Here is a 26,878-nt window from a genome sequence, read left to right as displayed (position 1 = left end):
GCAAGTCAAGTATATTTTGATTGCAAGGACAAGAAAAGTCTTATGAAATGTTTTTAATTCTTAATCGCCACCATTTGCTGAGAGACACTTGCATATTGTTAATTAAAAATTGCTGTTAGTGTTAGCTTTGCTTAGTTAGATGATGCTTCTAGTTCTATTCCATATCGATTCTTGAAAATATCTAAAATCTGTTCCATGTCGAAAAGTTACTGCTATTTTCGATATTATCGTCTATTCCAAACGCTATCACAATCACACTATACACTGTTTTATTGTATTTTTCTTTTCGATTTTGAAAGTGTGTAAAACTTTAATTATCGTCAAATCCCAACTTGCTGCATTTTTTTACTGACGTTAATACCAACTAATTATGCTTTGATACACCCATTTCGTTAGTAGAAACATGTGAAAACATGCTTTTGATGTTTATTATTTTTAAAAACATCAACAACATTTCAGTTGAAAATGTAAAACATAATAAATATTAACCCTAAGCATAAATTTATATATTATTAAGCTAGATTGAGTTGATAGGCCAAAAAGTGTGTCCACATGAGAGGGTAAAGTTGGGGCTGGTGTCCCTCTCGCACTTATTGCCACTGTCAAAATTATTTGAATGACGTCATCACTGTCATTATTTGGGGATACCAGTCAATATTCAAAGTTACTACTAAATCTACTAATACCGAATTAAAGGTTTTTTTTAATTGCGCAAATCTTTGGTTTTATGGCTTCATAATAATGAGTTACCAATTCGTTTCAAGGCATTAATATCCTTGCCTCGATATAATACAAAAATAATTTAAGAAGTTTATAAACTTAGTTATCATACAGGTAAAAATACTACTATTATAGTAATCTCTTTAACACTGGTCACACGTGCGAGAGGGACACCAGCCCCAACTTTGAAGCTAGGAACACACTACGCGGACGTCCGTCGTAAATCGACCGCGGACGGGAATCTGGACAATGGAAATACACATAACCGTGCAAACTATCGGTCGACGGATGCGGACGTGGCCTTGAGCGCACGGACGTCCGATCGAAATCTGGCTCTCGGGATGTTTTGTTCCGTGCACACTGATAGGTCGCGGTCGCGGTCGTTTTACGACGGACGTCCGCGTAGTATGTTCCTAGCTTGACCCTCTCATGTGGACACACTTTTACTAGTCTGATAAGAACGCCTTTCTGCACTGGTGATAAAGTTCAATTTAGTATGGCAAAAAAAGTGTGAGCTCAGTCCATGACCCTAAGTAACATATTCTTTGCCCTAATGTCTGTAAAATAAGTGCACATGGCAATATCGTATCCGTCATTTTGACACTCATTTCATTCGTTCGTACATCGTTCCGACCGTTCCGTTCATTTCGTTCTATTTCTACTTTGCTTTGGGTTCGGTTACTGACATTCACTGACGTGACGTTGTTGAAATCTACAATCCAACTCGTGCAAAGGACATTACCTTCCGTCAGACGCTTGACAAAAATATTTTTATCGTTCCATGGGAAAATATTGCCGTTTGTTTCGTTATACAGTGTCTCAATTGCGTATCTCGCGGCGCAATAAACTCGGTCTTTAGTTAACTAAATTGTTTATTTGTAAAGACGCATTAACAATGTCTGTAGGTGTAGAGGAGAAATCTGCTTCGGAAGCGCGTAGTGCTAGTGCGAATTCGTTGGTGGTACACGGAGATGATGAAAACGCGAAGACTTGCTGGGTGTGCTTTGCGACAGAGGCAGACGATCGGCTGGCGGCGTGGGTTCAACCTTGCAAGTGCAAAGGAACTACGAAATGGGTAAGTCCTGTCCTTGTGACGTCAAACACATGTTATTGAGAGAAAGTTTGTGAGTTATACGCAATAATTTAGGCTAGGGTTTACCCTTTAGATATTGCGAAATTTATTCAACCGTTCTGTTACCTTTAAGTACTTAAGATTCTTTGAAAACAACTTAGTGCATAGTTAATTGAAACAGTTACTGCGTTTTTCCTCTGAAGATGGATTAGCGTTGTTAATGAGTAGTAATTGTTATAATTTAAGACCAGCAGTGAATGCCATACTTGTTTTAATTGTTAAAACCAAAATAAATTACACATATGAAAGAAAAAGTGACCAAGTCCTCTGGTGCCTGAGGCTGGAATCGAACCAGCGTACTTTCCAATCGCGGGAAATGCCTCTTAATCCGCTCGGCCACCCAGGTCACAGCTGTCGAGGTCGAAATTATCTCTCATATGAGTAATCTATACAAGGACTCGTAGCGCCCTCTTACAACCTCCCCCCTCCCTCCACTCCGCCTCGCCTCGTACTTTAAGACAGCACAAGTTGAAATATTTTCAATAGATTATAATTTAACTTGTGTTCATTAGAATTGTTTTAATTGTGTTTTTAAATTGTGATACCATTAATGTACATTAATTGTCATGACTTTTTATGGATACTATGTCCATTTAAGGCTAAGCGCTATTTTCTCCACCTATCTGAACTGTTTACTGTTTTACCTCCTGAGACCCACCTTACAATATTTGTAGAAAATCTACAATCTACCTTGAACTTTAATTGAATAACTAAAAAATTCAAAATTCGATGATACATAAAAGTTCTATGCCCCAGTCTCATGACAAATCTTTTCTATATTGACCTGATGCATTACTTTACTACATATATTATGTACATAATGTTTACTATTTTAATCATTATGGTGAACAGATATTTTATTATTATCTGTTTACCATAAGCATCAAAATAACACGATATAACAAGTACAAATAATATTTTTTCCTGTTTATTGTTATGATATAAGTAATATACCTACTATTACTATATACTATTCACTTTAAGGGACAGTTTATATAATGAATTTCCTTAAAAACTAGATGTCAATCAACCAAAGGTAACAATCAATCATATATTTTTATTCATGATTCTGAGATTTTTTTTCTTTAACTATCTGTCTATACAGAGTTATATATGTATGTCTTTTGTGTAAACAGTCCTGAACTTTATCTGATAATACATCTGTCACAATTCTCTGGTTCAATGCATTAAAGGACTTTAAAGGTGATGTGAATCACATATACTTGTAAATAAACAAAATATACAAACATTTTTTTTTTCCTTTTTTTATTTGATTTAAAAGTTATTCTTGGTAATGTTGTTAACCTCATAGTTGACATTGCATAGTTTTGTTTTGTAAACTAATGTTTGTTAAATATGTTCATTTAACAAAAGTAAATTTAGTGTGTAAATTGACTCATACACTTACATATTTACTCGGGTAAGATCAAAATCATTAATTTATTTTTTAACAATTAACTAACTAAATTCATGAAGCCAGATGAAACCTCAAACAAGATGGGAGAATGAACTCAAACTCACTGCTGGCACGCAGTTTGCACGATCTTTGGGATGTGGCTTCGGCTGACCAAAACATCCAGCGAACCAGATTTCGATGGGACGCAAGTGCGCTCAAGGCCACGTCCACAACCGACGACCGATAGTTTGCACGGTTAAGTGTATATTCATTGTCTAGATCCGCGTCCGCGGTCGCGCGACGACGGCGGACGTCCGTGTAATATGTTCCTAGCTTTACTATTTCTCTGCATCTTCCCAACCTAAAGTTATACAGATACAAAAATATATACTAGATTCAAAGAAGCCTCATCTCCTTTTTAATAACTTAAAATTTCAGCACAAGACTTGTGAAAAAACTTTACAAAAAATTTTTTTTTATCTTTTGAATAAAAATACCTGAGTCACTCAGTAGGTATTGAGTAATTTTTATTTAATGAACATTTGATATGTACATTTATGGCTCTACTTATTTTAATTACTTTCATATAGATGTTTGTTGTATTTATAATGAATAGCTTTTGCCCGCGTCTTCGCTCGCGATAGTAAGAGACAAAAAGTAGCCTATGTCACTCTCTATCCCTTCAACTATCTCCACTTAAAAAATCACGTCAATTCGTCGCTCCGTTTTGCCGTGAAAGACAGACAAACAAACAGACACACACTTTCCCATTTATAATATTATTATTAGTATGGATTTGTCTGCACTATTTACTGCTTTTTTCACGTGTATCCACTGCTCAAAGGTTTCATATTTTTCGTACTCTAAAGAATACTACTTTACTGATAATCAATGCCCAACATGCATAGCCCGGACAAGCTGTGTTTTTTTAATGTCATTATTTGAGAATGTTCCATTCTAAATTTCAAATCAATAGCATGGTTAGTTCTCAAGATATTTATTTAATAGTCAATAAGTATGAAACTATGCCCCTGTTACCTTTGGTATTCCCAATGCAAACTGCTTGGAAAAACTGTGAGAATTTATATCAATGAGTTTTAGATTAAAAACATGAGCTATGTTATGTAATGTAATTACGTGATATTCCCAGGTAACATACATACCGACCAAAGAGGATCGAGTATTATAGAGAGTTAGTCAAAGTAAAATGTGTAATCACAGTGCATGACTGCCATCTCTCGACACAAGCTTAAAACTTTTGAACCTCAGTTTTGACAATTTGGCCCATATTGTTAGCATGACATGATATGTGTTAAAATGTCAAATATTAATATTAGCGCCATCTAGCCGAGCGTTCCCCAAAGGTGTAACTACGCTCCGTCTTGCGTGAGCGACGGGCGACGCGACGCGACGCGACGCGATGCGACGCGATGCGACGGCGATGGCTCAAGGTCATCGCGTATCCATCGCGCGAAACTTCGGCACTAGCATTTTGGTGATTAGAATCACAAGATTCGCCGTCTTTCACAATGTGCAAATGGTCTAGCGGGTTTGACTTCTAGGTGGAATCGTTTGCGCCATGAGTGTCGTGAGTTCGAATCTCGGCTCACGCAATCTTTTTGCATTTTTATTTACTTTTTTCTTTTATGTTCTACTAGCTTTTGCCCGCGGCTTCTCTTGAAAGACGGACAAACAAACAGACACACACACACTTTCCAGTTTAATCAGTATGGATTATTTGATTTTGTTTACCTGCTTATTTCTTTCTCTAAGATTCTACTTTCTTATTTTTTTTTAAGAACTCCGGGTTTTATACTAACAAGGAAAGTTTTAAGTAGCACACAATAATACTGCATTTTGTTTTTATTAACTTAATGTTTATTTTAATCCATACTAATATTATAAACGGGAAAGTGTGTGTGTGTCTATTTATTTGTCCGTCCTTCACGGCAAAACTGAGCGACGAATTAACGTATACTATTTACTTATAACGAATGCTATTTACTTAATGTTGAAATGAAAAAATGTCATACAGTGTAACCCAGTGTTTTTTAATGCTGCCATCTAGTGTCGACTGGCATAACCACTACACTAAGAGCCCTTATTCCTTAGAGCGTTCATCAATTTCGTGAAATAGCCATTGATAGATGGCGTTGGCGCTCGGTACGCGAGCCACCGGTAACGCAACACACAGGCAAGAATGATCTTGATAGTTTTGAATTTAATTGCTAGTAACAATTCTTTTGGTTTCATGTGTTAACTTTTTTGTAAAGTTTACAAGAGATAAGAATATATTATTATTATATGGTACCTACTAATTGTAAGTAACTTAAAATAAACAGTTTCAAAGAGCTGAGCTGTGTGCATAAAATTACATGTGTTATTGGCCCGGCTAATGAGATCAAACATGGTCGAGTTACGATAAGTAGAATAGCAGTTCTGTTATTCATTTCCTGACTCGATCATGTGACCTTGGACATCATCGAGATCGACGCTGCTCATCAGCCCAAATGTAATAAGCCCAAACATAGTGGAGTTATTATGAGTAAAATAGCAGTTTTGTTGACCATATCCTGACTCCACCATGAAAACCAGAACCTCATCCTGGGGGCCGGTTTTTGAATCTCACATATGGGATTTGTCACTAAAATACCGGTTGAAAACAGTGAATTGCTTAGTATTTTCAGTGACAATTTTCTGAATTCGAACGCGTGAGACTCAAAAATCGGTCCCCTGGTCCCGAAATATAATAATAATTCAAACTCTCATCAGATTTCAAGTAAAATTTCTTGGATAAAATTGCATGTGTAAAAATCAGGCGGACCGTATGCCTGTTTGCCACCAACAGGATCAAGATTTGTTTAGTCGCAGTACCTATACAGCACTTCTCAGAACTATCTAGCTGCTTACGCTTACGAGAGCACGGTGCGCCGGACTATCGAACGTAGGTCCACTGTCTATGAGCGCTGGGCGCAGACTGAACTGGGTGGCTAGCCGAATGGCACAATCGCTCACGAAACGCTCACGAAACGAAGCGCTAGTAGATATCTATCTCTATCGCGCTTGCGTATTGGCGCGACAGAGCCAGCGGCGTATCGCTTTCGTTTGGCGTCGGAGAAATGCCATTCGGCTACGGGGCCTGAGCAGTGAGCGGGCCCGTGTCAGCAGTGTATTTTATTCGAATTTTATGTGCTTTAAAATAGTACATTACGATACAAGTGCGTAAAAAAGGAAGTTCGAAACGAGTGGCGATAAATTAAAACACGACCGAAGGGAGTGTTTTAAATCGACACGAGTTACGAATTTCCTTTTCGCACGTGTATCGTACGACGTTTTTCAGTACAGATGAGCCTCCGAAGTTTCGACCTGGCATATAATGAACCACTTCTCGCACTAGTGCGTAAAAAAAACACCATCTGTACTGAAAAATATCTATCGACACAAAGGTATGTCTTATATGTATTTTTTTTATATGGCAACAAGAAGTTCTGGTTTAGGATAATATTATTATTTAAGAGTTACAATAAATGCAGGAATCGCAGGAATTACAATGAACGCCCCTTAAAGAGTAGTCTAATTATATTTTTTTTGTATGGGTACCTTTCCTTGTTAGTATAAAAGCCGGAGTTATTAAAAATAAAATAAAAATAAGAATGAAGATTCTTACAGAAAGAAAAAAGTAAACAATCAAATAATAGAAAATAAAAGAAACAAAAATAAAACTGCAAAAGCACGCCTCAGCCGAGGTTCGAACTCACACCGCTGGCGCGGCGTCCAGACGTCGAAACCGCTAGGCTACGAGCCCGTTGTAATAACTAGTTAATTTTGTGATCCTATTCACCAAAGTCAAGTGCTAGTACATATATCGTAAGGTCATCGCACTAGTGTTTCATATTTTTAGTTCACACTTAAATTTTAATATTTTACGCAGACAATCTCGTATCACCGTGCACATAATCAAAGGCTGTCAATACAAGTTACAAAAGTTGTAATTTCCTTACTTTTTAGGCACATTACTCCTTTGGTCAACTTATGTTAATTTGAATATTTTGAATTTTTATTATAAGAAAATATAAAGAATGAAATGTGAGACTAGTAATCAATCGTTATTTCTCTAGTCCGACCTCTCTACGTATTGAATTTGCTTCTAAAAATCAAATAGCTTGATCGCGCGCCCATCGCCATCGCATCGCGTCGCATCGCCGTCGCGGGCCGTCGCGGGCCGTCGCTTACGCAAGACACTCCCATATGAACACAGCGGTTTGATCGCATCGCGTCGCATCGCGTCGCTTAACATTCGCATGTTCATCGCTAGTTCGTCGCGTCGCATCGCCGTCGCGTTCCGTCGCCCACCTAAGACAAGTCCATAGAGATAGAAGGTTTGATTTCGTCGCATCGCATCGCATCGCGTCGCCGTCGCGGGTTCGTCGCTCACGCAAGACGCGGCGTAACGAATGTGACCAATAACGAATGCATGAAAAAAAATGAGACGAATAAGTGAATGAGACCAAAATCGAAAGGGAATAATTAAGAATGAGTCATAGGAAGACCGTGACGAAAAACGAAAAACACTTATTAAGAAAGAGACAGGTTACATAATTACACTTAAGACAATAGGGACATATAGCGATCGAGACGAATAAAGAATGCGTGACGAACACAGAATGAGACGGACATAAAAAAATAAACGAAAAACGAATGGGACTAATTACGCTGATACCAGATTAGGAGAAGACCATCTAAAACTCTTTCATCGCATCTGACTCTTGTGGTCATTCATTTTTAAAATACACTAAACAAATATAAAAAAGTGTCATGTTTTTTAACACATGCTAACAAGGTGGTCAGTATGTCATCCGTGTCACACTAGTACAGTGACCCTAAAACATCATTATGTCCTTTGAGAGTTCTAACAAATAACAATTTTAGTTTAGAATCAGTTCAGAATCAGGGTAATGCAGCGTGAATAATGGGGACTTTTCGATTCTGAGTATGAATTACGTAAAAATACCCATGTTACAAAAAAAGTGGGGTGGACAGGGACAGCTTTGAAAAAGATGGCCCTTCTGCGGCGTTTCGATAGCGTTTTGCGTCGCAGAAATGCCATTCGGCTACTACTGGTGCGTTGCGTTACGTCGCGCAGCGTTATCGCAATAGTTGGGCATGTGAGGCATGTCATAAAATATATGAAAATACATGTAAATTATCAAGGCGAACGATACGACGCAAAATAAACGTAACACAGAATTGGAACCGGCCTGAGCCTCTACAGTTTTAGAATACGTTCCTCTATAGAGTATACGTGTACTGTAGGTACCTTATGTAATTGACATTTTACTGCACTTCTAACCTGGAGCATAATAGGTCCCGCTCTTGGGAATCCACTCTGGCCGGCCGGTTAAGGCAAGCGCAGAGGCGAGGGCCATATAAAAAGGCCCTCTGGAATAGGGTCCGCGGTGTCGCCACTCACCGTTAGCTTATTATTCTTATTTCGTTTTAGACAGACTGCTGATGCTGGTCTGGGAGCGATTTGGTGGCGGTTTAGTACGAGTCCTTTTATAGTTTATTTATTTTCTAGCTTTATATACCGGGATACACACTTATCTGTTTTAATTCAGAGAATTATCAATAACTTTATTATTGTTTCCGTTTCATTAGTTTTATCAGCACTGATTAAGAAATAATCAAGTGTTATCGTAGTTACATACATTTGAGTCCCATTTAATGTTTTCAACTCCACACCTGTTTGTGTTTGATACCGAAATACCGATACATCCGGCAATATAACGAAAGGTACGTTGTAGTGTATTGTATGTTAGACTTTGTATAATATAGTTCGACAGTTTCGACACCCACGATGACGCGCAATTTGTCAAAACTTTTCGTTAATGTCTTCTTCACCACACCAACTGGTAAAGATCAATTTTGCTATTCGAAAACGGGTAGCAAAATTGCATTTTATACATGGGAGTGCAAAGTAATTTCATACAAATTTTAACTTGATGGCTTGAGCTGGCTGGAAATAATTATTTTGAATCATAGATAAATATTGAATAGATTGCTGGATTTGATTTAGTTTGATGTTTTATAGTCAGTATTTTGTTCGTGTTGGTGTGGTGAAAAATGTTGTGTTTCACTCGGTGGCAAAGTTTGTTTAACCTACGTGCCTTGAAAACCTCGCAACGCTCAAGATTCCAATTTTTGGATCGCGATCGTAGCGAGTTAAAAATCGAATCTTTCGCATGCTCGAGTACCAATATTGGCACGTGCAGCTAAACAACAACTTTGCACCCTTGTAAACAAACGGGGACATCAAATAACTATTATCCATACTAATATATAAATGGGAAAGTGTGTGTGTGTCTATCTTTCACGGCAAAACGGAGCGACAAATTGACGTGATTTTTTAGGTGGAGACAGTTGAAGGGATGGTGAGTGACATAGGCTACTGTTTGTCTCTTTCTAACGCGAGCGAAGCCGCGGGCAAAAGCTAGTTAGTACATAATAATAAAATGGTGTATATGTCCTTCCCTACTCGCACTAGTTTACAATTCGCAAAATAGTTCATTTCTTGTCAGGTCGAAACTTCAAAGGGACATATTATGTATTAAATAAAAAACCGGCCAAGTGCGAGTCGGACTCGCCCACCGAGGGTCCCGTACAAACTTTCTTTCAAACTACCTAGTTAAAATAATCTCATGTTTTCATATAACTCTAATGACTTGACTAGAAGACAAAAGTATAGGTACTAATGAGCATTATTGTGTATAGCGCCATCTCTTCGTGAATTCGCTAACTAATTTGCGCGACCTGTACGAGCCCCAATGCAAATGATATCGTCTAGTATGAAAAAAATATTATGTCCTAACTTCGACCTCAAAATTCAGGATGAATTAGATGATTAGTAGAACATGTAACATAAAAACAAGAGAGCTTATAATGCATATTTTATTCAAATGTAACACTCGCAAAAATGTTCGTCTTCAGCGTAGCCGATGCAGAAAAGAACAACTACCACTTGGTGGCGTCACCTTTTGCATCTAAAACGGCCTTAATTCTGAGCGGCATTGTATCTACCAACTGTCTATACTCCTCAGGGGTTATTCCATTCCAGACACCCACAAGTTTCTCCTTAAAATCAGCTTTGGATTTAGAAGGATCTTTTCGCAACTTTTTCTTCATTTACCACTACAAAGTTTTTATGGGAGACAAGTCTGGACTGCTGGATGGCCATGATATGGTAGGAATTTGTTTTTGTTTCAGCCACTCCATCGTTGTCTTGCCAGTATGACATAAGGCACCATCTCGTTGAAAAGTAAATCCATTTATATACTTGAACTTTCTTATAGACGGTAGTGAACTCTATTCCAAGATGCTTTTGTATTTCTCTGCATTGACGGTTCCATCTATAAATTGCAGACATCCCACACCCTGTGCCGACATACAGCCCCAAATCATTTAAAGATGCTGGAAACTACACCTTGCGTTCAAGACAGTCTTTGTGAAATGCATCTCCTTTATCTTGAATGACTTTACTTCGTTCATCGCCAACTATGACCTCAAATTTGGATTTGTCGCTCCATATTATTTTTCGCCACTGATCGGCAGTCCAGTTTCTGTACTTTTGTGCAAATTTCAACCTGTTAGTTTTCTGCTTTTGAGTAAGTAATGGTTTCTGTTTAGCGGTGTGAAAACCGAAGCCCATTATTTTCATTACTGTCTTTCAGGTATCGACTGAAATGTTTATTTTGATCGCGTCATGCCATAGTTAGGTAAGTTCTCCTGCTCTTGCATGACGATTTTTCCTGATGATGCTCCTCAAAATCCTGTTTTCTCTTTGGCAGTTATTCTTCGACGGCCAGATTTATTTAAACAGGAGACGGTTCCGTGTTTTAGTTGATGCTGGATGATTGTACGCCGTAGATCTTGGCAAAAAAAGGTCTTTGGATATTTTGGAACGTAGATTTGCCGCTATTGTTACTGGAAATTATAATTTTCCTCACTGATTCAGGCACCGACTTACCTCTTGCTATTTTGGTATAAAAATGTTGTAGAATAATTATATTTTTTACAGAATTTACCTTTTTATGTAGCCGTATATCGTATCAGACGACTTATAATATTATTAATTCAATTTAAAATATTATTGTATAATATTAATCTTACTAAACTATTTTTATTTAAAATAGACGACCTATTATGCCTCAAATATGAACTAGGCGTATTTTTTTGCTTTAGATATGTTATTTTTATGATATGATTATATTAAAACATATAACATTAGGGCATTTTGTACGGCGCAAGATTAAACTAGTTTTAATGGCTTAGTGTGTCGTGTATTCCATTTATCATCAAAGTCAATCTGGGTTTAAATACCAGTTTCGGAAATAAATATCGCACGTTGAAGTGTGACTAGACGATATCATTTGCATTGGGGCTCGTATACTATGTTGGTTTTTCAGGGATAATTCTTTATAATGTTAACCGATTTAAACAGTTTTTACTTTATTGGAAAGAAGACGGTTTACGTAACATCTCGTATTAATTTGAAGTACGATATACATTCGCAAGGGTGGGTAACTTGAAAGTAAAAATATGAAAAGTTTTTTGTGAATTAAAAAAAAAGTTTCCAAGATACAAACACGATTATATTTTTCCTGTAATATTTAGCATAAAACCAATGTTTCCTAAAATTTTCATAATTTTTAGTTGGTAAACTTCGGAGATAAGGGGGGAACGGTATTTTTTACATTTTCCTTCAAAATTCTTTTTTTCCACAACAAAAAAATTATAAAAAATAGTTTATTTACGTTCAATTTGCGCTCTTTCTAACGATATCCCACTTGATCTAGTAACTTGAAATTTACAGTTTGCCCCCATTCATTTTGGCCATTTTCTACAATTAAAATTCATAAATTAAAAAAAAAAAATACTTTCTATTTGTAGAGGTAACTATTCCAAATTTCAAGTTGATAGCATTAGTAGTTCTCGAGATATTTAGGAATGTGACAGACGGACAGACAGACGGACAGAGTCGCACCATAAGGGTTCCTGTTTGTACCTTTTTGGTACGGAACCCTAAAAACGTCTTACGATACATGCTTATTATGTTTCATTTATATTGTTATTTTATTTCGCCAATCACATGAATCACATTATGTCATTCGCGGCAAGTTGATAAAGTTGATATCAACTAAAGGGTTAAAATATTTACACGAAACATTATACATAATTAGTTAACCAATGCGAAAATGCAAAGCGAAAACTTAAGGTTCGTATCCACGTCTTATTAAGTTATTTACTAATTATGATATATGAAAAATATCTAAACTGTACTCCTTCTTTATAGCTTATTAAAATAAGTTTTTCAGTACAGATGGTGATTTTTTTACGCACTAGTGCGAGAAGTGGTTAGTGCGAGAATTATATGCCAGGTCGAAATTTTGGGAGGGCCATTTGTACTGAAAAACGTCGTACAATACACGTGCGAAAAGGAAATTCGTAACTCGTGTCGATTTAAAACACTGCAGTCGGTCGTGTTTTAATTTATCGCCACTCGTTTCGAACTGCGTTTTTTTACGCACTTGTATCGTATTTTACTATTAAATATTAATTAAATGTCAAAAAACCTATTATGTAGATGCATTCTTAAAGGCTATACGCCACCCTAATGCGTTTAGGAATTGGCCGCCTTGGCTAAGCTGGTCAAAGGGACTGCTCCGGCAAAGCAGGTCGCTGCAGGTTCGAGACCTGCCGGAGGTGTGAATTTTCCCTATTTCCTTTAGTCAACTTCCTTACGCCTATAGAAACGCGGTATAGAAACATGAACGTTTTGAACACACCCGATTCTGTTTCACCGGCAAGGGCCGGTAAATTTGTTTGAACACACACACGTGTCACTGGCATAGGACCCCGATTGTTTTGATCAGAAACCTTGTGTCACCGGCACCGAACCAAACGTGTTAATACAAGTATCTTGAAAAATTACAAAGAGGCGCCAGCATGCATATTTATTTCAATAAATCTTATTTTACATTACTGCATTTGTTTAAAACATAAGACTGTCTCACTCACACACCGGAGCGGTACGCGGATCCGCGCCAGTCTGATATCCCCTTAAGATTAACCCTCTTATCACCTGACTTAACCCGCCGCTATCTATGTACAAAGTTTCTTTAACACGTGTCAAAGTTTGCCAGATAAGATTTGTTTTTGTTCAGATACGTATGATTTTGCTTGTAAAGTTTGTAAACAAATGTTAAACGACCGGTAAAATCGAAATTATACATAATTTTCGTTACTTCACCTTTCTGTAATGATGTATTTGTTATGCTTTGTTATTATTATGTATAATATCTCAAGAGAGGTTTTAGGTACAAAGAACAGGGCAAGGATTACAAACTTGTCTAAACAAACAAATTGATTTCATTTCGTGGAAATGTCTCGTTCCGCGTGTGGTATTGCAAAGCTCCTGATCCAAAATAGCTTAATATCAGTCCAGTCATAAACCCAAGGGACGAAGAAAATGATTAGTTTGACTTTTTTGTTTTCCAAGTAGTGTTGGACAAGCGATCTCGTGCGAAGTCTATACATATAGCGCGACTTCAAGTATGGACTCGTACGGCACGAGAGAGCGCATGTTGTGCTGAACTAACAAGGATTCACTTTGATATTAATATTGTTTTTTTTATTCCAGGTTCATCAGAGCTGCCTCCAGCGGTGGGTTGACGAGAAACAGCGCGGCAACATCACCAGAAAAGTCCTCTGTCCTCAGTGCAAAGCGGAGTACATAGTCGTGTTCCCTTCAATGGGGGCTTTTGTGGCACTATTAGACGCTATGGAGGAGATTACACACAAAATCTGCCCCTTTATAGCGGGGGGAGTGTTGTTAGGATCGATATACTGGATCGCTATCACTTATGGAGCCGTCACTGTTATGCAGGTAAGATTTCAAACATTTTTGAAACATTATCCACCATGGAAGTCGAATATATCGTGATTCGTGGTATTTTTAAGAGGGTGTTGCTGTATCTACTATGGAGGCAAAGTATATGAGTATATCTTACAATGAGAACGGTCGTGGCACTTTTGGACGCTATGGAAGAGAGCACACACAGATCACACAAAATCTGGCCCTTCATAGCGGGAGGAGTGCTTTTGGGATCGATACATTGGATCGCTATCACTTATGGAACCATCACTGTTATGCAGGTAAGACTTTTAATATTTTTACAGCTCTCTCCACTGTGGATGCGGAGTACATAGTCGTGTTACCTTCATTCGTGGCACGTTTAGACGCTATGGAGGAGATTACACAAAATGTGCCCGTTTATAGCGGGGCGAGTGTCACTGGGATTGCTATTACTTATGGAGTCGTCAGTGTCCTCACTGTTATGCAGGTAAGATATGTTGATCTTTTTAGAGCTTTATCTACCAAGGAAGCCAAGTACATCGCAGTATTTTTAAGAGGGTGTTGTCGTATCCACTATGGAAGCGGAGTATTTGAATGTTTCCTTCTTGTTGGGCGCTGTCACTCTTTGCAGGTAAGATTTGTGACATTTTTAGAACTCTCCACATTGGAGGCGGAATACAGGAGAATTTATTCAAATGGGGGCGATAGCACTATGGATCATAATTACATAAAAAAAAGTATTCAGTGTTAAGGTCGCACATAATAGGAGCCGTGACTCTTAGGCCCACTTGCACCAACCACTTAACTCATGGTTAGTGGTCTGTCATCTGTCCAATTACATAAAAAATGGTGGGGTAACCCTCCATTTTCGTTGGTGCAAGTGGTATTAAGTAAAACTGTAAAACAATGAAACTAACCATTTAAGTTCAAGCTAACACTTTCTCTCCAAGATCACATATCTACTCTTTCAGCGGTGACACAAATACCCAGTTTGGAGTCATTATTTATGCAAACTTCACGTTTCACATGCTTATTGTAATTTATTTTGTCACCGAAACGAATCGTCTTATTGTTTCACGTTCGTGTGACAGTCGATTTGTTTACTTGGGCAAAGATATAACTCCGTAAATACGAGTATAAGGCCGATATTAGACTATCATAGAAATATGGCCATAGACAACATGCCTTTTTCTTCACGTTCAAGTTGAAATGTGGGTCGAATTGTCAAATCTGTATACATCTATTCTCGTTGCTTTGAGTTTAATAGAAGTCTTATTCATTCAAACATATATGTAGTTCCCAATTTCTGCTCTAAATATTAATAACAAACTAAACAGTTTGTTACACTTGTCAATTAAGCAAACTAAGCGTGGTCGGGTCCATGTCTAGACGCTGACTTTGAAAAGTAGCGGTTTCACAACATGTCCTTCAATTAGTTCTGCTAATTGATTTAACAATTACAACATTGGTTACGCTCCGCCAAATCAGCTTTCAATATTATTTAAATATTGAAGTTGTGACTTATTCAGTATTCTTCATGTTGATATATGAATTTGTTTCTTTAGACAATATCCGCCTAGTTATTCGGCCCTGGTATCTTTTGTGATCAAAGGCGTCCTCTACAAATATAGGAAGGAAAGGACGCTGCGACGTTCCTATGGCGCAATGCACGTGCATCATTCCTATGTCTGTGTACACTTGTACAGTCAACCAATTTTATTGGAACCACTACAACCTTATCGAAATGACAAGCAGTATAAGATTTCTTACAATCTGATTTATAACGTCACTATGACATAGTTCTACAATGGCCTAGGGATCCAATTGGTTGACTGTACGTGAGAACTGATATCGTCCGGGTCCGGCTATATAATCGGGTAATCTGTGGATCCTTTAAATCCGCAACAGAAACATTATAAGCTAACCATGTTTTCACGAAAAAAGCAACGGATATATGTACACAAAATAAATATTTGAACGCTTTTGTGTTCGTCAAATACGGGGTCAGTGGTTCCAATGCCGGACAAAGACTTGAACTATTAACACAACAGGATCGTATAGTATACGATTGTATTGGTGTCGCTTGACCGTAATTTTGGACAAACAAATGAATGTTTGTTCTTTGCTTGCTCAGGCAAAACAGAAAGTTTATGTAGGTATTACTAGGTATCGATCGACAGCCATTCTTCAAGTTGGACATGTACATTAGAAGACACTATTGGCAGCTTAAAAAGTATCCGAAGACTCGGTAGAAATATGGAACGAAATAATATTATGATATTATTCCTCCCAAATAGACGGTTCTTTATCAGTAGCACAGAATATATAATAGTACAAGTACTCTCAAGATTCTCCAGTATGTCACATAATGTACATAACTAGGTGATAATTGCTCTCAAACACAGCATCGTCGACCGTTATCGGCCGTAACTGTGCATGACTCAGACTCAGTGGATTATCCTTTGACCCAGAATACGACACCTGCAGATAACTCGCTAATTAATCCAGTAATTGAAACGGTGATTAGGTTTATCAGGCATGGAGCAAAGTCCCTGTTATATTATGTTGCATTAAGTTCTTTAAATATTACGGTAGATACTTAGTGGCTGGCAGTCCTTAACTGTGAAATTCTCCAGAAACTTCCTGCCTCGCGCAGCTAAACTGCGGAATGAACTGTCGTCTGTGGAATTTTCATACCAATGACACCTTCAAACCTTCAAGAAAAGAGCGCACGCCTATCTCAAAGGCCCCTAACACACCTCCAAACTTTCTGGTGTTTCCTGTCTGCTCGTTTGCCTCCTATCCCATAAAAATACCTTGGAGGAAACCTTGCCCCCCAAGTTGTCAAAGCGGACCCGGCTCCCACGAGCAGTGGCAAATGCCGGGATAACGCAAGGAGGATGATGATGAGAGGGTCGTGATGCCCCCGTTTGATAAATCAATTTCGAATTGATGATGCTCCTCCATGCGTATCTGATCTCTGTCTTTGTGGTCATAAAGAGAATCTTGTTTCTAAAATCGATCGGGTTTGGTTGGACCACCCCACCCGGCTAGACTATGATCTCTCTGTCTCTTTCCATCAAATCGATCTTCCCAGTAATCATTTGTCGTCCGAGGTTATGCCCGTCTTTCTGGACAATGTTACAGATTTTTTTTGGGATCTTTCGCAAGCTAGTAATGGAGTCCAGATTTCACTAGTTTGTAAACTGTAGGATAGACGCGGATATTTCCGATGTTTATTATGGTTTGAGTTGTTATTACATTTTCTGTGACTCATCTCATGCTGATTATTCTTTAATACAAAACGATACCATGCAGACAATGCCAATGTGTGAAACCGTTATACTTATTTTTATCAACGCATAGGACAAAGCCCTCGTTATGCATTATTATCGATGAGTCTGTCAGATTTAGCACAGAAAACGCAGGCATTCAGATAACGTGTAATAATAATAAATTAAACGATTAGTACACAAGAAATAATGTTTATTTATTTAGGTTAGGTTAAGTAAAATACAAAACTAATAAACATATGAACGCATTTAAAAAAACTTAACCTAAGAGCGACATGGCTCAACTCAACCTGCCAGTGACAAGGGTCGTGGAACCGCGAGAGAGGAACCGCCGGACTATCCACGATGTGTCCAAGACTCGCCTCCTGCGTCTGACCCCTGAACCAACAGTCGAGATATTAGTCTGACTCTTCCCTGTATCTCTGTTTTATTACAAAACGACTATGTAATAATACTAATGATATATTAATGCTGCCTGTTGTGATTAGTGATGTATACCGTTCTTCAAACGATCGGTACCGAAGATCATTAACGATATAATATTTACTATACATATATTCGTATTGTCGCTCATTTTGACTGATCTTCGGTGGTAACCGTTTGGGGATGCTGATGTTAATTTTCACCATACAATGTGATTTTCAGTGACGTTTTTCGTATCCTAACGTCAAAAAGGCATGGTAGAGTTTCAGGAACCATCATGTCATGTACAGTGCGCTGCAAAATTGGGAATTTGCCATGTACTTTTGCAGCTCAATGTAAAGTCAGTTGCAGAGAAAAGTAAACCCCCTTGCATACAAATTTGTATGCAGGGGGGTCTACTTTTCTCTGCAGCTGACTGTACCAACGTATGTGATTTTCCTTCATTAGGTTTTATGCTTAGATTAATGGGTACTTATCTCATCAGTTTTTGTTCTCCTTTGTCTTAGCAATTGAAACTTCATACATTGTAACGAGTTTGTCACACGGTAGACTGTTCTGTGGATTATTAGAGCATTTATATATTTTCCTGATGCTGTCTACTTGTTTCGATAAGTGCTGGTTTTGTCGAATTATCGAAGAAGATTGATGGGATAGGGATTAGGAGCAACAATGTTGCAAGCAGCATTGTCACTGTATTACATTAACATTTTTAAGCGTAAAATTCCATAATTGAGTCGCGAGCGTAGCTTAGTGGTTCAAAAAGTGGAATCTTAGCGTTCTTGAGGGGTATCCCATCAGGTATAGGTATAATCTTATTAGAAATAAAGAAATTGTGCGGGTGGGTAGTATGTAGCATGAAAACCATATATTATACAACTAGCTTTTGCATGCGGCTTTGCTCGCGTTAGAAAGAGAGCCTATGTCACTTTCCGCCCCTTCAACTATCTCCACTTAAAAGATCACGTCAATTCTTCGCTCCGTTTCAACGTGAAAGACGGACAAACAAACAGACAGAGACACACACATTTTCTCATTTATAATATTAGTATGGATACAAATACTTTTGTACATAGAAAACATCCATGACTCAGGAACAAATATCTGTGCTCATCGCACAAATAAATGCCTTCAACGGGATTCGAACCCGGGACCGCGGCGTAGCAGACAGGGTCATTACGCGCTAGGCCAGACCGGTCGTCAAATTCATATTCATATTATACAATGTTATTTTTTAAGTTGCTAAATTATAGAAGTAAAATAAACCTTCAAAAAAAAAGGTTATATTGTTTTCGTATTACCTACGGCTCACCTTAATTGCACCTCTTAAAAAACACGTGTACTGCAGTATTTTGTACCCATGCCTCGCCAACATAGTTGTAGAATACCTATTACTGAATCAAATAATTTATACACATGTGTTTGGTACTTCTATAAATTTACGTGACGTTTTATAGTATTTTATGCAACTGGCGTTTAAGTGAGGTCATAAACGGCGAGTGGCGTGACTGCGTGAGTAACCATTTGAGGCGAAGCCGAAAATTGTCAATAAAGACGCCACGAGTATTTGTTGACTCAGTTAAACACCGTTGCATATAATACTTTTTCTACGACCATGGACTTCGTTTCAATAGTTTTCTAGAATAACTTTCGTGAAATTCGCACTGTTTCCTGTATTTTGACGCGTCGGCCTCCCCTTTGCTCCTGTACTCACCCTGTCGCTCGCACTCCTCCGCGCCGCCGCCAGCCCCCGGCGCCCCGCGCGTCCCCGCTATATCCATTAAAGGCTTCCTAACAATGCTTTAAGAGCTTTATCGTATGAGTGGGTGCGCGGGGCGCCGGGCCCCAGCTGCCATCTTTTATGTAGGGTTTTAAAAATCTATGCACAACACTGTAAATGACGAATAACACTACGGGAGTCGAAAAAAGTACAATAATAAAGAGGGGAGAGACGGGTCCAGATCTTCGTGAAATTCAAAGGGCCGCACAAAATTGTAATTTTTTGTCCCGAAAATTTTCGTGGCCGCTCCATGACATGGAATCTGCTATGAATGTTCCTACACTTTATACACAAAAATCCATACTAATATTATAAATGGGAAAGTGTGTGTGTCTGTTTGTTTGTCCGTCTTTCACGGCAAAACGGAGCGACGACGTGATTTTTTAAGTGGAGATAGTTGAAGGGATGGAGAGTGACATAGGCTACTTTTTGTCTCTTTTTAACCCCCCACTTTCATAGAATGGGGGGTGGAAGTTTGTATGAAGCATACCGCAATTTTCGAATTGAACGCGAGCGAAGCCGCGGGCAAAAGCTAGTAAAATATAAAACCATAACACTCGTAGGACACTATAGCTATAATATGATTGTACGCGCTAAAGATTTCAGTGTGGGTAACGGTAAACCACAATATTAAACACAAAATCACGATTATGGAAATGTTAATTGAAGTGTTTGCTTGTCAGTCTGTACCTACCAGGATAACTGTAGGTACAATATCATTACATTCTGCTGAATGACTGAACTGCACTCAACGTATTTCTTTTAGGTAATTCAGTTAAGTTTAAGTCAAAGATCTTTTCCAGGATCACTGATTTAAACTTTCACGATTTTTACACATATTTAAAATTGCAAACGGGACTTAATCGCGCTTTTCCAGGATATCTTAGAAATCTGGAAATCATGAAGGTAATAAATATCATTTGGTCCTGAAGTAATGTAATCCTAGGCTGCTCCATCCCGTGAGTTATTAATAAACTGTATGAAACAAAGTTAAAATCTGTGTACAGTCATCACCGGTATAAATAAGATAAGGGATGATTTCTGTACCTTGTCGTTTTTAATCGTTTGACAATTTCGTATGACATTTCAAACAAGACGGTAATGTGACAAGGTATAGAAATCATCACATATTCCGGTGACTGTACTAGAACAGAAAAGTACACTTTTCTTCCTTCCCTATAAATATACGATTTTGCTCTCTTGTGACACAATCTACTACAGTCACGCCCTCCCCTTTCATCTTAGTACTTTCTCTCTTAGGTTATTTTATAAAATTTTTATTAATCCCTTCTTTTCTCATTCCAGGTGGTCGGTCACCGCGAAGGCCTAGAGATGATGGAGTCAGCCGACCCCCTAGTCCTGCTGGTGTTGCTGCCGACGATACCCGTGACGCTGATCAGCGCCAAGATGTACAACTGGGAGGACTCTGTTCTCTTGTTCCTGAGGAAGTACTGCGCCAAGATACCGGCGCTGTCCTACATACTGCCGTTTGGGAAGTGAGTAGGATAGTCTGTTAACAGGTCTATGCCCGAAGGGCCTATGGCGACTAGTTCCCAAGTGATAGTGCTGTCTGTCACAAGTATTCCATACATCCATAAACACTACAGGAACGTTGTTTCCGCAATCATTTTTAATTTCGCGCAACACGCCAACACAGCGCGTAGCGCGGCCCCTACTGACGCATCCACGAAAATCCAATTCCGCCTGTATGTGTTGCGTGCGTGAGGTGCGCTTGTGTGCACACCGTGCGGCGTGACGTTTGTTAGAAGAGATATTACTCTGTCACTCGGGTGTGTGACCGATAGTCGGCCGCTTAGGAGTCATCAAAAATGAGCTCCCTCTCTGTCAAGGTTTGCCCGAGTCTACACAGAACTCATCCCAGTTCAAAAATAGTAATAGTAGGGGAGAGAAGTGTAAACGCCATGTGAAAATAATTTTGCCACCAAGTGAATGAGGCATACTGATTTTCATATGATCATAAAAGTATTAGTTTTTATTCTGTGCCGAGATATGGAAGTAAATGCAATGTAAATACTCAGTTCGGAAACAGGCGAGTTAAAGAATGTATAAGGCCTAACAGGAATGTATAACATTTTCACGATTCTCTTTCCGAACAGATTCTACAATTTTTCTTTGAAGATACGCCTCAATATTTGGGCCATTTTTTCAAAGTTGTCCACCCCGTTTTTTTTGATTTGGAAATTTTTATGTGGTTTCCACTCAGAATCGCGAGCTATTTCCATTCTAATAGGAGAAAAAATGTGTCCCAAGGTTTTTCCCATTCCTTTACCATTTTTTTCATACATTTTGTATGGCGGTAACGGAATGGAAGGTTCGGAAAAATGTATGGAAATGTTGGGACATTTTTTTTCTCCTATCAGGATCAAAAGACCTCTCGATTCTTGACCTGAGTATTAATCGCGTAAAAAATACCCATGTTACAAAAAAAGTGGGGGTGGACAACTTTGAAAAAAAATTGGCCCATTTACTCCATTCGCTTTGCAAAATTTGACTAACATGAACTTTTTCTAATTCCAGCGTGGAAGGCGACCGAGGGGCCATCGTTTCCGGCCCATCGAACCCGGCCAACGCAAATTCTGGCTCCCACCTTTCCCCCACCAGAATATTTTGCTCCGCCCTCCTCTTACCCACCATTTCCACCATCATCGGCAAAATATTCTTCCGATCTATACACAACAACCTCCACAGAACAATACTAGGAGGTTTGACTTATATAACTATCAAAGGCGCTCTCAAAATCTACCACAAACAGATGTTATACATCAGGCACTCTAGCAGAAAAATCTTAGATTACACAGAAACGAATTTAAAACTGTACAGGATGATCACAACGGCACCTAGCGGAGACACAGTATCAACTTCGAGGGACGAGTCAGAACAGGTTATATAAAATATAATTTAGTATATGATGAGTTCATTTATGATACCTCTTTTATATGGTTTAGATCTCGGAACCGTATTTGTAAGTGCGTAGATTTATTGAAAATGTTAAAGCGCCGAGAGTATAGCGTTTTATGAGTACTTTTCGTACTAAGTTATAGACGGTGTTATCCCCGATGAACTAGTGTACGCTAGATCTTTGATAATGCTAAGACGATTAGGTGTCTTGAACACGCAATATTTTGTCTATATCTTAAACCCATCTATGTAGTTTGGGTCGTTTTTGACTCACCATCGGAGTTTTTATCGCACATTTAAACGTTAAGCCCCCTGTTCACGGTAGATATATCTGTACGATCCGTCGCAACAGTTTAATCGAAACGACCGATCGACAGTGTATGTCAACATCGTTAACGATTTACTTGATCGCATACGATAACGCAAATCGCAACAAAATCCCGTGCGATCGAAAGTGTGTGGCTCCTTGCGACCACCGATTCTATTTTTGTCTCATACTTACCTACTGATTTTATTATTCCGTCTCGTGTGAGTAACGGGGGCGGGGTGGGAGGGATCGTTTACGATCGCCTGGCGCTTTTGATGCGACCGATTGTTCACGATATCTGTCCGATCGGTCGAAGCGATGAATCGTACCGTGGATGTGGGGCTTTAGGAAGGTATGGAGTCTATATTAGTTATTCATACTGTATATCTCGCTAACGTGATACCTTGCTATAAAAACTCCGATGCCTTTATTCCTTATGACTACTCATAAAGTGAGTTCCAAATGTTCCAATTAAAAACTATTTCTTGGGTCAAAATTCTTATAAATGACGCTAACTACAGGATTATTTAGTAACATAAAACATAACTAACCCATGGAGTGACTTTAATTTTATACCAAACTTATATAAACAAATAACGTGTTAGTATGAAGTGGCAATTCGCTAGCACGGCTGGCGCTGCCCCCATTTTGTCGGCGTATCCATATTAAATTGTAGTGTCAAATTAGTTCCAACGGCCGCCGCTAGCATTAATGTTGGACATGCCCATAAGATGACGTGTAGTTATGGCATCAGCGCCACTCTGTCATGCAAGTTGCCAATAAAAAAATATCTTTTTTGTAATTTTAAGGTTATCAAGAATAATTGTAAAAAGTCAGTTATAAAGGATAAATTGTTGGTTGATATAAATTTTTGAGAGTAAGTGTCTGAAGTGTGGCATTTTATAAATTGTTTAGGCTAGTAGCACATATGCGTCTATATAATAAAAACAGACGGACAGACAGACGCACGAGTGATCCTATAGGGGTTCCGTTTTTCCATTTTGAGGTAGGGAACCCTGAAATTGCTAGATGTCCAGTTGCTTTTAATATGTGGATGGTAATTTTGTGCTGTTTGACTCACTTAAGTCGATATGCCAAACTATAGCTAAACAGCTATATTTACTATTTTACTAAATATGTAAAATCTGGTCAGTCACTTAAAATTGTCGAAGATCCCTCGACATGTTTAGCTCCGTAACGAGGAGCATTTTCATTGAGCTCGCGCGATGCAGATCTTCGACGATTTTACATGTATAATATGTAAGTGTCTCACGGTAGTCTTGTTATTAAAATTTACGATTTTGTTTTAATGTTTTCGAGTTATCAAAACTTATTTCAATATAATAAGGTCTACGATCACTCACTCATTAAGAATGTCGTCCATTGACCCGACTGTTCCTATCTCTGTCGCACGCGCGTAATGATATTTGTGTCTCTCGCACAGCGGTATTGGATAGGAACGTGACAAGACAATTTCGTTAATTCGTACATTGACCAATGTACGAATTAACGAAATTTTTTCGTGCTTTGCATACTTGCAAGATTTCGTGAAAAGCAGCCAAATTTTTGTTACACCTGAATCGGGAATTTATTTGTTCAGCAGCAGCAAACGATGTGCAGTGCAATGAAAATAGAAATAAAATAAAAATAATGGAACTAGAGATTTTCCGTACAATTATTTTTGCCATTTTTAAGCGTTTTTTTTTTCATAAAAAAACTGACAATTAGAAAGAATGTGGGCACATTTCTACCATTTACGTCGCACAGTAAATTCTTATTAACGATAACCATGATTATTATTAGACCAATGTCCAATGTGTTAGAATTATTGCAATAAACCAAACATAGATATAAATTAAATAGATTGAGACAGGTTAAATGTTCCGCTTAGATATATATGGTGATACAAAGTCCTGGATATATACGATTGAGTGCCTTGCAATGAATCGAAGTAGGGCAGGTTATGTACAAAATGTACATAGTTTATTACATAACTATTTTATTTGAGATCTTATTGTATGTAAATTGATGATATTCTACATGAAAAATTCAATAAATGTTTTTTTCTCTTTTCAATGAATTAAAAGTATTAAAACGCATTTTGCGGTAACTTTTAGTTACGTAAATTACTTAAATGTAAATTAGATCGTTTATACTTTAAATTGAATAAATATTTTTTCGTTTTAATTAGATCTTGAATGAAATAGAAAATATAGTAAATAGATTTTTCATCTATTATTCCAAGCAAAAATAACTTTGTTTAATGATTTACTGCCTATTAAATACTTTTTAATGTGTAATGTACTTGTAAATATTTAATAGCGTACTTTTCTCTTATAATTATTTCTTAAATCGAAGACTATGTTTTTGGGTTTTATTTCTGTATATAAAATGCTAGTTGGTCAAAATATTGAACTTGACATATCCCAAAAATTCAAATAGAATCTAAAATAAATATGACCTCCTCTTAGGTGCTATGTAGCTAGAAATTGATAAAAACATACTGATGTAGAGACACACATTTCTGTTTTATTAAACGTCTAAAATCAATTATAAACTGTAGTATGTAATTATTAGAAACCTGTTAATACCTACAATCTTGCCAATCGGGTAGCTTTTGTATGATACGATATACTCGGAAGTGAATTTCCATGCTTGACACTCTAAGACTTACCAAAAGTTTTGACTGTATTGTATGTGTAAACGTTTATTAGCTAATTCAGGTTTAAGGGCATTTTCAGAATTTGGGACCCCCCAATTAGCGAAAGTTGTTAAAAAAATTACTCACTGTCAGTTTTGTGACGATAATTAAGCATGAAATTTCAATAAAAGTTTTTGTGTTAATTACATAAACTTTAAGCGAGAATCTACATTCATAATGTGAAAAAAGTAAATTTTTAGACAGATTTTATGCTTCATTGTCGTCCCAAAACTGACAGAGAGTTAATTTTTGTTAACAACTTTTGCTAATTGGAGGGGACCTAAATTCTAAAAATGCCCTTAAAAAGAGTTTATGAATAACGCCATAGGAGTATTGGTGCTTAGAATTTGACAGCTGATAATGATGGACCTGTACAAGAAAAGGGACATCGTCGTATGAGCGCATTCTAATAGGTAGTACTGCCGCCATCAGAAGAATCTGCGGGCGCAGCACACTAGTGTGATAAACTTTATCGCATTTGTGCGTCCCTATCGCACTTACAAATAGTGCAAAAACGGTTTGACGTTATAACGTTCATCACTCGATCGTTCTTGCCTGCCTGATCGCGCACCTTATCGCCTTGACAATAGAGGCGTGTTCACATATTATGAGCACCTCTGGTGGTCCGATATATCTGATGACGACTGTACAGTCAACCAATTAGAACCCTAGGCCACTCTACAACCATGTCAAAATAAAAAGCAGTAAGAGATTTCTTACAACCTGATTTATAACGTCACTATGACATAGTTCTACAGTGACCTAGGGTTCAAATTGGTTGACTGTACAAGTGACACTGTGACTCAAGAAGTAAGTTCCTTCTAAAATTGAACAAGCATGGAAACGTACGATACATGTATGTAATACTCTTTACCAAATTACAAGTTAGCTTGTATCTTGTAGGTGGGTTTTTGTTCTTATTTGATGTAACAGTCAAGTCAGTAGAGTATTTTAATGCGTTATATCTTAATGAAATAATTTATGATGCAACTTTCGACCATTTCACCGCCCGTAGTAAAAGAAGGGGAGTAGATCAAATGAAAGATATTGTATCTAAGTGTGTACTAATTGGTCTCAAAAGTGATACCTAACAGATACAATTGATTTACTTTCCTAATTTCACTATGATGTTCTTTGTCATTCAATGAAATGTTAAAAAGTGGTTCGAATCGCCTAGTTTTGCTAGATTACTTATATTATAATTTCTAATGTGACAAGTTTGTAAATACAACGCTTCTTATAATATTTTGTCTATTCTGTACATTTTAAACCAATTATAAATATTTTATTGAGTCTCA

At 37.8% G+C, this 26,878-nt stretch overlaps 1 protein-coding gene across 1 annotated transcript; it reads left to right on the top strand.

Annotated features, from left to right (window-relative positions):
• The first annotated feature begins 1,398 nt into the window (after positions 1-1,398).
• LOC125238307 (E3 ubiquitin-protein ligase MARCHF5) lies at positions 1,399-26,878 on the top strand. The gene is made up of 4 exons (XM_048145597.1): positions 1,399-1,795; positions 13,945-14,190; positions 20,959-21,149; positions 22,192-26,878. The coding sequence occupies exons 1-4, from the start codon at positions 1,616-1,618 to the stop codon at positions 22,562-22,564; spliced, it is 990 nt and encodes a 329-aa protein (XP_048001554.1). The 5' UTR covers positions 1,399-1,615; the 3' UTR covers positions 22,565-26,878.

The sequence above is a fragment of the Leguminivora glycinivorella genome, chromosome 23 (assembly GCF_023078275.1).
Source record: "Leguminivora glycinivorella isolate SPB_JAAS2020 chromosome 23, LegGlyc_1.1, whole genome shotgun sequence".
Taxonomy (NCBI): domain Eukaryota; kingdom Metazoa; phylum Arthropoda; class Insecta; order Lepidoptera; family Tortricidae; genus Leguminivora; species Leguminivora glycinivorella.
The sequence above is the reverse complement of the archived record's forward strand: the minus strand, read 5'-3'. Positions and strand labels throughout refer to the sequence as shown.

Coding starts and splice junctions, on each gene's coding strand:
- LOC125238307 (XM_048145597.1), top strand. CDS start 1,616: ATGTCTGTAGGTGTAGAGGAGAAATCTGCTTCGGAAGCGCGTAGTGCT. Junction 1,796..13,944: donor GCAAAGGAACTACGAAATGG/GTAAGTCCTGTC, acceptor TTTTTATTCCAG/GTTCATCAGAGCTGCCTCCA. Junction 14,191..20,958: donor GAGCCGTCACTGTTATGCAG/GTAAGATTTCAA, acceptor TTCTCATTCCAG/GTGGTCGGTCACCGCGAAGG.